This window comes from Mytilus edulis, chromosome 5 (genome assembly GCF_963676685.1).
Source record: "Mytilus edulis chromosome 5, xbMytEdul2.2, whole genome shotgun sequence".
Taxonomy (NCBI): domain Eukaryota; kingdom Metazoa; phylum Mollusca; class Bivalvia; order Mytilida; family Mytilidae; genus Mytilus; species Mytilus edulis.
Genome location: NC_092348.1, coordinates 93,647,735 through 93,662,440, shown reverse-complemented (window position 1 = coordinate 93,662,440; position 14,706 = coordinate 93,647,735). Strand labels below are relative to the sequence as shown.

Here is a 14,706-nt window from a genome sequence, read left to right as displayed (position 1 = left end):
AAAATACACATTCTTAGAGTTGATTTAACAAAGAAAAATATTATTATTTGGAGATTATTTTTGCAGACAGCCAAGATGGCGGCCTCCATTCGGCATGTCAGGGAAATCAAGAAACTTTTAAGCAAATCTTCATTTCTACAAAAATCTATAAGCAAAGAATTCGAAATTATTAATGTACGTCTTCAGTTGTTTATTGACTATTTATATCTATGCATGCTTGTGGTTAGAAATGTCCCAAACTGTACCTGTGATTGCCTGAAAGGGTGCTTGTCCTTGACTTGAGTGTTATGGAAGCATGAAAGGTTATATAAGGGTATTAGAAAATCTGTCATCTTAGAGAATGTTTAAACACCACTGTTAGTCAGTTTTATGGAAGTAGGCATAATTTCTTCAATCTGAATATGTCGTTAGAATTAATTTTACTATTACATTGAAAATTGTCGGTCCAAAATGATGCGCCGCTTCTCTGCCGATCTTGAGGGTGCAGGACCTTTTCCCGGACTTCAAGATGGGTGTTCTTAAGCTCGGAATTATGTGATTGATCCTTTCAGGATACAGGATTTTTTTTCCTTCAAATTTCTGGATGTTGGGATTTAAATTTCTTTACATTCGGGTCCTCAGGATTTCATGTTTTTTAAGATTTCGGGATTAAGACCCATCTGACCCCCTCCTCCCATGTTCTTTAGCCGACTGGCAGCCTTGAATGCATACAAATTGGGCCTCAATTTGTTCATTTTTATGCCCCAGCTGTAGGACAGGGGGCATACGTACGTCCCAAAGTTAGTTTGCCTCAACCAAGTGTTATGAAACTTATACACAAAGTGACAATGCTTAATACAGATCAAGCAAAAAATAAGCTGGTATAAATTTTACGGTTCTTGAGATATAGCCTTTTATAAACTTAGACAGTGCTGAATTTTTGTTTTTTGGTGATATTTGATTTTGTGGTTTGCAAAAGTCTCTTCAAATCTTTAGATGTTTTTTTATTTGTTGAGCATTTAAATTATCATTTACCATGAAATCCGAATGAAAATTGGTGTCTTAACTAATAACAATGAATTCATATATTCATAGAAAAAATAATTTGGTCATGACAGAACTGATTTAGATGTACAGAATTAATATTGTAGAGGATAAATTATTGTATATTTATCTTTCAGTCCTGCCAAATTCGTGGTCACCATTTATTGTCATCAAATATCAGCCCTGCCAAGCTACCAGTTATATGGAGGACAAAGACACCACACATTTGTGCAGTTTTAATACAGAGATTTAACAGTTCAGATAATGCATCAGTAAGATTATTGTAGAATTCCCCCTGTATTTGATTTTCAACCACTAGATTTTGCACAATGAATGATAGTTTTCCAAAATAAAAATAAAAGTTTCATTGGCACAGAATTCCTTTCTATATATCGATTGATTCTTGAAAAGAAAACTAAAGTTTACAATATATATATCTTTATTACCAAAGTCTATATAAACTATAGGTATACAATTATATCAACATCAATAAAACATATAATACATACATAAACACAGACTATGTGACAGCAGAAGGTGTTGTAATGATAAACAAACATTATTTTAACATTTCGGATCTAAGCTTAAAAGATCTAAAAATAAATTTACCTAAATTACACAATTCTTTTACATTATTAGTACTCATCAGTTTAATAAATTTGTACATCGACGGTTTTTTCCAATAAAATGGCTTAATATAAATTGTTCTAAAACCTTGAAAACGTGGACATTTGAGGATGAAATGAAACTCATCCTCTATATCATTTTTACAAAAAGTACATATTCTATTATTTCTTGTTATACCATAAAATCTTCCATTTTCTATAGCTAAGTTGTGGCTACTTAATCTTATTTTTGTTATACATTTTTTGTAAACATTTGGAATTGGTTTGCATAAATAAAATTGCAGACAAAAATTATCTAACATATATTTATAATTAGAACATTTTGGAGACATATGTAACTGAGCATCAAGTTCTTGTTTTAGACAATCGTATAAACGTTGCTTTATGACAGCAAAATATACATCAGGCAAGTCACAAATAAGGTTTTGGCTATACCATACATCACCTAAACCAATAAGAAAAAGTTCGTTCTTTATAAAATACAACCAGTTACACTTATTATTTGGACATCTCTCTAATTCACAATACAAGTAGTTATAACAATTTTTCAATATACAGTTTGAAGTATTTAGCAATTTGAACCAATATTTGAAAATCTTACATTTTCTTGCGAAAATAAGAGGCAATCTACCTAGTTCTTGATATACCATAACATTGTTAGTAGACAACTTTACACCAAGTATATTTTTACAATAGTTCATGTGGACTCTCTCTATTGCCGGGGCTTTATGTGCACCCCATATTTCGCTTGCATAACTCAATAAAGAATTTAATATAAGTATCAAACAGTGATAAGAAAGTGACATAGTTTAAACACATACTTTTCACATTTCTTCTTAAAGCAAACATTGCTTTTCTACCTTGTTCTGACAATTTCTGTTGTAACATATTATATTTGCCATTAAAATTTAAAAGTACACCAAGGTAAGTAAAATTATCAACAACTTCAATTTCCTTATTATCATAATACCATTTCTCATCAACATGAACTCTTCCACCTTTCCTAAATACAACAATTTTAGTTTTATCAATATTAACACTCAATGACCATTTTGATGTATACTCATATAATGTATCAAGCATATTTTGTAACCCCAAAACAGATTCTGAGAAAATAACCATATCATCAGCATACATAAGTAAAAATAAATTCAATTCTTTCATCTCATATGGTATGGCATTACTATTAATGAAAGCCATTTCACAATCGTTAACATATAATGAAAAAAGTATGGGAGATAACACCTCTCCCTGCATCAAGCCCAATTCATTGGAAAAGTATTCAGAATTAAAACCATCAACACATACACAAGTAGACACATTAGTATACATAGATTTAATAACAGTTAAAAGTTTACCTTGAATACCAATTTTTGATAATTTATACCATAGCATTAGCCTTTGAACAGTATCGAATGCTTTTGTGTAATCAACAAAACAACAATAAAGACGTTTGTTTGCTGATAGGGACTTAAAAATTACAGAAATTAGGGCAAAAATTGCATCTACAGTTCCAAAACCTGGGCGAAAGCCGAACTGGGCGTCAGTAATGACATCAAAAGAATCAGACCAGTCCATCAAACGTTGATTTAATACGGAAGTAAATAATTTTGCGAAATTACTTACAAGACTTATACCTCTATAGTTATTTGGATCGTCTTCGTTTCCTTTCTTGAAAATAGGCACAAGTATAGCAATGGCCCAGCTAGTAGGGAATATACCGGATTGTAAAATACCATTGAAAACCTTGACTAATATTGGCATAAAAACATCTTTATACTCTATAAAATATTCATTCAAAATACCGTCTACTCCATGACTTTTATTGCGCTTTAAATTGCGGATGGCTTTTAAAATCTCCTCCTCTGTAATCACTTCATCAAGTTCAGGATATATACAATCGCCATCAGTGTTATTAAATAAATCTTCGTCACATGTATTGTCTATATTCACAGAAGACAATTTTTTAAAGTGTTCATAGAAAGATTGTAACGGTACACTATTTTTCTTTTCGGTCCTTTTCCTAAATTTAGAATAAAACAGTTTTGGGTTACTATATTTCAAAAAGTCCATTGCATTACCCTCTATACGTTGGTATTCTCGCTTAAGACGACGTTCCATAACTTTATATTCCCTCTTTGCACAAGTTAAGTTTGTATGGTTTACAATTGATTTTGAACGATTGAAAACATGTAGATAATCTATATAACATCGATAAAGTTCCTTGCATCGTGTGTTGAACCAAGGTTTGTCAAAATAATTAACTGGTTTATACGGCTTGTTGTTAACATAAGGCATCGTTTTAAAGAAAGGCGACATAATGTCCTCTATCATACATGTAAAATTGCTTAACGATTTATCAAAAGAATTTTGATTTTCAAAGTTTATACGATTCTGTAAACGAATGATGTTGTCCATATTAATACGAATACACTCAGTACACTGTTCTTTAAATTCATCTTTCCATTTGTATTTAACACTACGTTCTGTATCTTCCATGGCAACTGAGCATTTGCCTGGGTTTCGCATGGTGTTTAATAAATTCAGTTCTAAATGTAAAAATGCATGGTCCGAATAAGTTGTAAAGTTTGACACAATTAACTGGTTTATATTCGGGAAATAAAACGAAGGTACAATGAAGTAATCCAGAACGCTCATACCAATAGGGCCACAATATGTAAAGTCATTTGAAAATCCGTTTTTGTGTCTACCATTCACTATCCTTAAGCCTGAGGATTTACACATACTAATTATTTTAGATCCATAACGGTTTGTATTTAAATCGGGATTGACTCTTTTCGGGAGAACACTATCGGCTAAATATTCGAAAGCGCCACAAATTCGGTTCTTTAAAGTAAAATGAATATCATCATTTTCCAGGAAATCGACTAACGTCCCAGTTCGACCATTCAAATCCCCAAGAATAAAAACGTGACCAAGTTCAGAGTATAACTCAATGCTATTTTCTAACTCATTGTATAAATCACAATCATATAACTTATAGTATTTAGATTTGACTGGGGGAATATAAATACAAGCAATATATACAGATTTGTCTTTGGTTAATATACCCTGCTTTATATTCAACCATACAATAGAGTCTAAAATACAAGTTTCAATATCAATAACAGTAGAAAAACATTTTTTAATCAAAATAACACTACCTCCTCCCTGAATAGATTTAGCTTTCAATCGAGGGAATAAATGACAATTATAATCAGGTAAATGAAATGAAAAATCTTTTTCAAACCAACATTCCGTAAGAAAAACAAGATCATATGTACATAAAAAATTTACAAATGCTTTATCATCAAGTTTTGTTTGAAAACCACCATTAATATTCCTTGAGATAAATTTCAAACTCTCAGTACAAATGTTAGAAGAAACACTTGTTGGAAGTCCTTCAACGCTATCCTAGTCTTCCTTCTCAGCCATACTGCTATTGGGATCCGGGTCATCATCGTTACTACCAACTGTGCTCTTCGCCTTCGAATTCCCAGAACTAGCACCACTAGGAAATGCCACTGTTGACTCCTTTATAAATTGCTTGTGTTTTAAAGGGTCGAAAACATCATTATCAATGTAAAGCTTGTCCTTGAGCAACACTGCCTTGACATTTTGACTTCGGGCTTCTTTTAAAATTGGGATTAACCTTTTCCGTTTAGCAAGAATATCTGATGGGTACTGCTCACTCAGGCTGAAAGAAGTTCCCTTTAATCTATAAGCTGAACGGCGCACTTTTTCCCGGTCTTTCAAACTTTCAAACGATGCAAGTATGGGACGTGGATTGAATTTGCTGTTGATGCGTCTAACATTAACAAATTTAATTTCGCTTTTTATGTTGATTTCAGAACGGATAAATCCTTTTAATAGACTGTCGGTGTTTTCACCCGGTTGGTCAACGACTCCGTAGAACACCAAGTTTTGTTTCAGAGATACGCATTGCAGATCTGTCACGGTTGATTTCAGTTCTTCGTTTTGTTTTTGTATTTGTATTTGTTCTAGTTCCTTTTTAATTTTAGACCCTTTACCATATGTAGTCAATATTTAATTATTTTTTTGTAATTTGAAATGAGGAGTAAAACAAAGTAAAAAAATATAGCACAGTTTGAACATTGATACAGAATTTTTCAAGCATGTTATTTTTTTTAAATGTCTTGTCTATATTTATTTCCAGAAATTTGCAGAAACAGTAGATTATATACCACCTCCACCTTTACCTGCCCCTGAATCGTTAGACCTTGCTGACACACTCAATGCTCTTGGTGAACCAACGTTTGCCAGTCTTGGTTTAAACAACTATACACCTGCTGGTGTGGTACAGATGGCATTAGAATCATTGCATGTTGACCTAGGAATGCCATGGTGGGGAGCTATTGGACTTGGTAACAAATAATTAAACTTATTTATATGTTTATTTCAACTATTATTAGCTTTTATTCCTGGAAATACATTTTATACTTTAAAGGAGTAAGTTCGGTAAGGGCCATATTTGGTCCCAATTATAAAGTTCATAGTTACAAGACAATACATGTTTTAAGTTGCCTTAAAGTCATGTGAGAAAGTTAAACAGAACTGTTTTTGTCAAAGTTTAATTCTAACACGTTGATTTTTACATCCCAAACAGGTCAAGATAAGGGATTTTGGTGAAATTTGACAAAATCAGCTGCATTTCAACCAAATTAAGGACCAGGAAACATAGAGCGCAGTCGTCGACAAACTTAATATTCAAACAAGATATGTAAAATGTCTTTACAAACATTATTTCAAAAATCTTTGTTGTCGATGTATGCGCTCTATGTTTCCTGTCAGATAATCTATGAAAAATTTCCCATTTTTATTGATTTTTTGGTGAAAAATCAATGTGAGTACAACTTGTGACGTCATAATGAAACGCAGAATCGTAAAATTTTCAACAAAATGGCTTATTTCCTATCTAGTCACTGTCTTAGCTATAATTTATTGTGATATTGGTCAATAAATCCGAATTTGAAATTTACACAAAAAAAGGGGGCCATTTTAGGATCTTACCGAACATACTCCTTTTCATGCCGTGTGCATCTTTTAATATTTCAATAACACTTAAATAGTTATCTGACATAATTATCGATATCAAACACTTCTACAATATATTATTAACTTTAAAGTTGTATTCCATCAAAGAAATAAAACTCAACAATGGGAACCTGAATTTTACTTGCAAACAAAATGATTTGAAGTAGGCAGCCAATCTGTCAAGAGAAGGTATGAAATCTATAATAGTAAATACTCATCTATATTTATCTGATTTATTTGCTGCTGATGACACTGCATTCTATTAAGTATAAGCTTTTCCCACTTTGGTAACCATACATTATACTCAAATAGCTATCAACATGATCAATTCTGAGTAAAAAATATTCATTTCTAAAATTTATTAATTCAGCATTAATTTTGGTAATATATCTTTTACAGCCACAGTTATTGTCAGACTTATGATGCTTCCCATAGCTGTTATATCCAGGAGACATATCATAAAGATGAACAACCATATGCCAGAGTTAGCAAGGTTACAAGAAAGAATGTCAGAGTGCAGACTCAGGGGAGATCTAGTAGGAAGTAAGTAACAAAGAGAAAGAAACAGCCATGTGTGATAGTCTTATATACATAAGAAGATGTGGTATGAGTGCAAGTGAGACAACTCTCCATCCAAGTCATCATTTATAAAAAGGAAACCATTAATGAATATAGGTCACAAAGTACAACATTTAACACGGACCATTGGCTAACACCGAACAACAAGCTATTAAGGGCCCCAAAAATTACTAGTGTAAAACCATTTAAACAGGAAAACCAACAGTCTAATCTATTTTAAAAACAGGAAACGAGATACACTTACATGTATGAACCACTGTAACAAACAACAACCACTGAACATCAGGTTCCTGACTTAGGACAGGTGCAAACAAATGCAGCAGATTTAAAACAATTCAATATCAATTGACTGAAATGAAAGAAAAAAATTAGATCCTATCAATATTGAAAATTATCAAGATTTGACTTTTTCAACACTTTTGTCAGAAATTGCAGTCATTTGTTATTCATAACTCAACTCTGATTGACATGTTTTTCTGGTGATAAAACTATCAATTGGTATTTTATTATGATCCACAGAGCTCTCCAAGTTCCTGTTTTAGTGGACATGCTGGATATCAAATAATGATTGATTATCACTTTCACTTGTAATTAAACCTAACAGGAAAAACCAATATGTTAATTGAGCAATATTAACTCTAAATGTAATGGACATCTAAGCAGTTAGTATTGTTTTTACTATGATCATAGCACAATCCTCAAAATTAGCAGAGGATTGACAGGATTTTAGTTTAAACATATTTTATTTGCGTAAATGTGCAAAACGGATGAGACACAAGTTAATCAAACTTATATAGTCTTCTCCCATAACAATTTATAACAGTAGAATATTTACAAAGCATGCATACAAACAATACATTATGTATATATATATATATAACATATTTGAACTCTGAAAAGATGGTGTGTGATGATGTGAGTGGTAATACACAATATGCATGTATTTTCACTTTATTATGTTCTACATTACACAATTAGAAACCTCTAAGACTCTTTAATAAATTCATATACATTCTTTACAATTCTTTCATTTTCAACATTACTTAAAGACTTATCGCCGGAGGTTAAGGTGTTCAAATTTAGTAGAGAGTTATCTGGTAACTAATGTAGATTATTAAATAATTTGGTTCTTATATTCGAATAATTAGGACAATAAAAAAAGAAGTGACATGAATCTTCGAACTTGGCACCACAACTACAAGACGGATCTGAAATAATGTTGACTCTGTTAAGATCATAGTTCAAAAAAGAAGCTGAGCACCTAAGTTGTGTCAATATAATATTGAGTTTACGATTGCCAAAGTCATAATGTTTTGGTACTTGGGCTTTTGAATTCAATTTAAGATTTTTTAGTTCGGTTTTAAATTTACCTAAAGAGTCAATGTTGCGTGTCACCACATTAAGGTTATTCCACAGTCGTATTGTTGAAGGTATGAAGGACTCTTGGGTTAATGAAAGTCTACAAAAAGCTGCACGATATTGACAGGATATGTTCTACACCCAAAAAATATTTGGTCGTGTCAATTTTTGTTAATTTTGTATAATATTTCTAAGAAAAATGTGAAGAATCAACAAATTCAATAAATGCCAAAACCCAATTTCTATGAATAATATGATTAAGTTCGTTCTGCATTATTCAAGTTCAATTTCTTTTCCAGCTGCACGATATGGTTCAGAATTAATGGAATATTATCAGAAACATGACATCAAACTATTCAGAAATATGATGATGCCAATGGCACAGGTAAGTGAAAAACTGCTCAGAACCAAACAGAAATATGATGATGCCAATGGCACAGGTAAGTGAAAAACTGCTCTGAACCAAACAGAAATATGATGATGCCAATGGCACAGGTAAGTGAAAAACTGCATGGAACAAAATATCATATATCTGATGACTCTGAAAACAGGGAAATAGAGTATTTGTATGCCCCACCTACAATAGTAGAGGGCATTATGTTTTCTGGTCTGTGCATCCGTCTGTTCGTTTGTCTGTTCATCTGTCTGTCCTGCTTCAGGTTAAAGTTTTTTGTCAAGGTAGTTTTTGATGAAGCTGAAGTCCAATCAACTTGAAACTTAGTACACAAGTTGCTTATGATATGATCTTTCTAATTTCAAAGTCAAATTAGACTTTTGACCCCAATTTCACGGTCCACTGAACATAAAAAATGACAGTGCGAGTTTCAGGTTAAAGTTTTTGGTCAAGGTAGTTTTTTATGAAGTTGAAGTCCAATCAACTTGAAACTTAGTACACATGTTCCCTATGGTCATGATGGTATGATCTTTCTAATTTTAATGCCAAATTAGATTTTTTACCCAGTTTCACGGTCCATTGAACATGGAAAATGATAGTGAGAGTGGGGCATCTGTGTACTTTGGACACATTCTTGTTATGATTTCTGTATGCAAAAAAAACAACAGACATTATTAATTGAGTACTCATTTATTACATAGTCCTAAGTGCATATAGGCAACTGGAAAAGCCAAATTTATCTAATATATGTGAAAAGTCATAAATGAGTTCATTGCAACATTAATTTCTTTTCTAATGACAAGAATCAATTACTATCAGTATGCTGATACTGCATACATTGATTCAGTAATCAGTAATAGTCTTGAACCAAGGGATGAAAAATTATAGAAAAATCACAAAAAAAGAGAGATATATTTCAACCATACTGTTGATAAAAAAAGTCCCAACTAGAGGGTCATGTTATCTTTTACAATTTAATAAGATGAAATAATTGTTATCATTACTGAGATTAATTCTATGTACTTGTTATTTCCAGTTGCCAGTGTTTTTATCATGGTTTACTGGATTGAGAGGCATGGCACATCTTCCAGTGGAAAGTTTAGCGACGGGTGGCTTGTTATGGTTTAAAGATTTGACTGTACCTGATCCAATATTTTTACTGCCTGTAGTAACAATGGCTACCTTGTCAATAACTGTAGAGGTAAATGTGTAATGATTAATGATTTAATTTTAAAGATTTATGAACGATAGATTTAGGTGGTGTAGATGATGTTTGTATGTTGTAGTGTGAACTGAGCTAAAGACCTTTATTTAAAGATGTACAAAGCTGAATTTAAAATATAACTGTGAAGAAGAGAGATACATGTACTTTTAAAATATGTACTTCTCACATCAACTGGATATTGATTATTTGGATGAAAAAAATGATTCAATTATATTAGGGCTGTTCCAGGAAATACTATTCCCCACTCAAGTGACGGCACTTTTATGTTAACCCCCCACCCACAGAAATAAAAATAAGTTAGAACAACACTCCCTATGCATTTTGGTATTTCAAATACAGCCACCTACATAATATTTTTTGGGGGAAATTTTGCAGTCACAATTAATATGTAGGAGGAGACATTGACTTCTTATTTTATCAATTCATACTGAGGGGAAATAATTGCTATAAATATAAGATCTATGTAAAACTGTTAAAAAATAATTGCTATAAATATAAGATCTATGTAAAACTGTTATAAAATAATTGCTATAAATATAAGATCTATGTAAAACTGTTATAAAATAATTGCTATAAATATAAGATCTATGTAAAACTGTTATAAAATACTATAGAATGTTTGGTTATGTAATAACAGTTGTTGTTTTGTTTAACCAGGTTGGAGCTGATGGAGTGGCAGCAAACCAACAAAAACATATGATGAAGTGGGGAATGAGATTGATGCCTGTACTTGGTTTATTGTTTGTCTGTAATTTCCCTACAGTAAGTATTTCCAAATGTTACGCCTGCACAAAATTCATTATAAGACATAGATATAAGAAGCTGTGGTATGAGTGCCAATGAGACAACTCTCCATCCAAGTCACAATTAGTAAAAGTAAACCAATGTCCATTATAGGTCAAAGTACGGCCTTCAATATGGGGCCTTGACTCACACTGAACAGCAAGCTTTAAAGGGCCCCCCCAAAAAACTAGTGTAAAACCATTCAAACAGAAAAACGAACAACAAGAAACTAGAAAAACGTATGAACCACATCAATTAACAAAAACTACTGAACAACAGGTTCCTGACTTAGAACAGGTGCAAACAAATGCTGCTGGTTTAAACAGGTACCAGCCTTCACCCTATCTGAAACAATAGTGTAACATCACAACATAGAGAGACACACTATAAAATATCAATTGAAATGGCTTTACTCAATCAAAAGACATATTAAGAAAAACAAGTTAACCTACACTGAACGAATTAATTTTATCTTTGACACAATGTTAATACAAAATTATGAAAAAAAAACAGTTTACTGACATAAGTTGTTACAAAAGTTCAGACTTACTGGTCATCATTCAAATAATCGTTGTTTACTCTTAGTTTCATATGATTTTCCATTGAATGTGACATTTTTACACAATATAAAATATGAGGTAGCATTTGTTATAAGAAGACAGTTAATAGATGATTTGATCTCACAATTTTATGATCAAGTAAAAACTGATTTACATATTGTGTTTGGAGTTTTCAGATTAAATTTTATATAATTTATTTTATGTAAAATATATTCTATTTCTTTTCAGGCTTTGTGCTGTTACTGGTTCACATCAAATACTTTCTCATTGGTTCAAGTTTTGATTTTTAAAATACCTGCTGTGAGACAATTTCTTAAAATTCCTGAAATGGTTATTCATCCACAACCAAAAAAGAAGAAGCCAGGTTTCTCACAAGGATTTAAAGACAGTGAGTGTTGACAGTGAAAACAAGAGTTTATTGCAAAGGAAATAAAACCTAGAAACTATTAGAAATATAAAGTTCCTATTGAATAACCTCCACAGAGCTGTTGTATTTATTCAATGGGACAGTTCTGTTTGCAAATGATTTCCTTTGCAATAATTGAGGGGAGTAAACTAAATCTGACCCGAAATACATGCATTAGAAACCCAGTGTGAAATAGTGATGATATTTTTTTGCAACACTTGTTATTTATAGTTATACACATTGTATATACTATTCATTTCTGGAACATCAGTAAAACGTTGTTATCTCCCTTAGTGTCGGAAGTCACCTTAATGCTTGTGTTTATGTTTATTAAATATTGACTTTGAATAAAACTTTGATATTAGAATTAAAAATTGATGTAATTTATGCTGGAGAAATCTGTTCTAGTGCTGCATTTTGGTCTACGTGCAAAAGAAATTCCTATACATTAACATAAAATTAATTCATTTTTTAAAATTATATACATAATAGCTCATCAAACTTTTGAAATTATTTTGGTCTTTGTTACAGTATACTTTCAATAAATTGCCTGAAAATTATGACAAACAAATATATATATAAAGGCGTACATGCTGCAATTGGTTGAAAATTATGAGAAATAGATATGCATAAATGCCTACATATAGTGCATGCATAGTCTTCTTTAGTTAATAATTGGGGAAAATTATGTTTTTATAGAAAAAATATGTTCTATTTATTTCGCAAAGTACATGTATATGCATAATTTGTTAATCTATTTCTATTGTAATGTTTTGATAACACGGTTTTCATTGCTTCGATTGCAGGTTGGGAAAGTAATAAAATAGTAAAACAGATAGAAGACCGACAAAGAGCTGATGCATTAAGATTCAAGGAAGCTGGTAAAGGGCCAATACAAAAGACATATACATATGATCCTACAAAATTACAAAAGCCAGGAGAAGATTACACGTATAACAAACGTGTAGGCCAAGGACATGCATTTAATCAATCGAAAATCGACAATATTGTGGAAGGCATTAAAATGAAAGCAAAGTCCTAGCTAAATATATATGTGTTATACTGAGATATCAGCAGAGTTACAAGACCAAACACGAAGAGAGAAGAATCTGAGAAACTTGTGCTTTAGTCTCAGAACAACATTGGTTAATGGGAAGATGTTTTTCTCCACATTTTACATGTGCATGTCCCAAACTTTTGTTGTAATACTTATCACTGTTGATCCAATACTGCAAATAGAATATTATTTTAAAAGAATGAGAAAAATAGTTGGTTCAAATCATGAAATTAAGTTTAAACGAAAATATGATTTTTTCTTAACCTACAACATTAATACCCATGAAAACTGTTATGGGGAATTTTTTTTAAAGCTGAACTGTCAGTGACAGTATACTTACAACAGTGAACAAAACCCACTGTGGAAAAAAAACATGAGAAATAGATGTTTTTAGACAACATTCTGTGTATTTTGTGTATTTGTTATTGTAAATACAAGTTTTTATGTATTTATTTGTTGATTTTGTTAAGTCATAAAATGTTCTCTGATTTTCTGCAGAAAAACTGCAAATGGACTTAATCTACTTTTGAAAAACCTTGATACTCTAAGTATATGTTTGTAATACATGTAGTTTTGAAATATTTAAAGAATGTTTTTTTTCTGAACATAAAATCGGTGAATTATTTTATTGTCTTTGTTGCTTTAAGTTGTAATGATGATGTCAGAAATAATATCAGTATAATGAAGGTGCTGAACAATAAAACAGTTGAGGGGTAGCTATTTCCTCCATTAAAGTTATAATATAGGGCTAATAAAGATGTTAGTGCTAAACAAATTGTTGTATATGTTTGAATTCTATTGGAGGTAATACTAAGCAATGATTTTCTTGATCAGCATTTTTTACTTACTGAATTTTGGCAATGTATTAGTATGAAAGAATTTCTAAATAAAAAATTTGCAAAGTATACATTAATTTTTATTTTGTTCTCCACCTTTTTCCCATACGACAAAATTTGAATTGTTTTGCAACAAGGGAGGGAATTTACTTCACTAATGAATTTATTGATTTTCCAATGTGATTTGATAAATCAAGTGCAAAAATATGGTCGGAGCTGAAAAGGGTACTTAGTGTACTGCTACTGAGTTAATGTTTTGTGGTAAAGATTGCACGAAATGAAATCAAAAGCCTTATGAATTTGACTTGATAGCTATATTTAACAAGCCTCAATACTGCTTTTGAGAGTCCAATCAACAAAGTGTAGTGAGGTGAATGTAATTTTGTCCTACACATGACAAGCATCAATTTATAAAGTATAAAATTGAGAATGGAAATGGGGAATATGCCAAAGAGACAACAACCCGACCATAGAAACTAGAGGCTCTAAAGAGCCTGTGTCGCTCACCTTGGTCTATGTGCATATTAAACAAAGGACACAAATGGATTCATGACAAAATTGTATTTTGGTGATGGTGATGTGTTTGAAGTTCTTACTTTACTGGACGATTTTGCTTCTTACAATTATATCTATAATGAACTTTGCCCATTAGTAACAGAGAACTATATTTGGTAAAAATTTAAATTACATATATTTACCAAATTAATGAAAATTGTTAAAAATTGACTATAAAGGGCAATAACTCCTTAAGGGGTCAATTGACCATTTAGGTCATGTTGACTTATTTGTAGATCTTACTTTGC

General features: G+C 31.5%; 1 protein-coding gene across 1 annotated transcript; it reads left to right on the top strand.

Annotated features, from left to right (window-relative positions):
• Window positions 1-49: 49 nt before the first annotated feature.
• LOC139525576 (mitochondrial inner membrane protein OXA1L-like) lies at window positions 50-13,972 on the top strand. Its single transcript, XM_071321063.1, has 9 exons — window positions 50-174; window positions 1,161-1,295; window positions 5,827-6,034; window positions 7,104-7,247; window positions 8,942-9,027; window positions 10,073-10,237; window positions 10,919-11,023; window positions 11,833-11,992; window positions 12,817-13,972. The coding sequence occupies exons 1-9, from the start codon at window positions 76-78 to the stop codon at window positions 13,050-13,052; spliced, it is 1,338 nt and encodes a 445-aa protein (XP_071177164.1). The 5' UTR covers window positions 50-75; the 3' UTR covers window positions 13,053-13,972.
• The last annotated feature ends 734 nt before the right edge of the window (window positions 13,973-14,706 follow it).

What these genes read in the sequence shown, in the direction of transcription:
- LOC139525576 (XM_071321063.1), top strand. Translation starts at nt 76, where the DNA reads ATGGCGGCCTCCATTCGGCATGTCAGGGAAATCAAGAAACTTTTAAGC. An exon ending in GTGGGGAGCTATTGGACTTG is followed by an intron (nt 6,035 to 7,103) that starts GTAACAAATAAT and finishes TATCTTTTACAG; the next exon opens with CCACAGTTATTGTCAGACTT. An exon ending in TGATGATGCCAATGGCACAG is followed by an intron (nt 9,028 to 10,072) that starts GTAAGTGAAAAA and finishes TGTTATTTCCAG; the next exon opens with TTGCCAGTGTTTTTATCATG.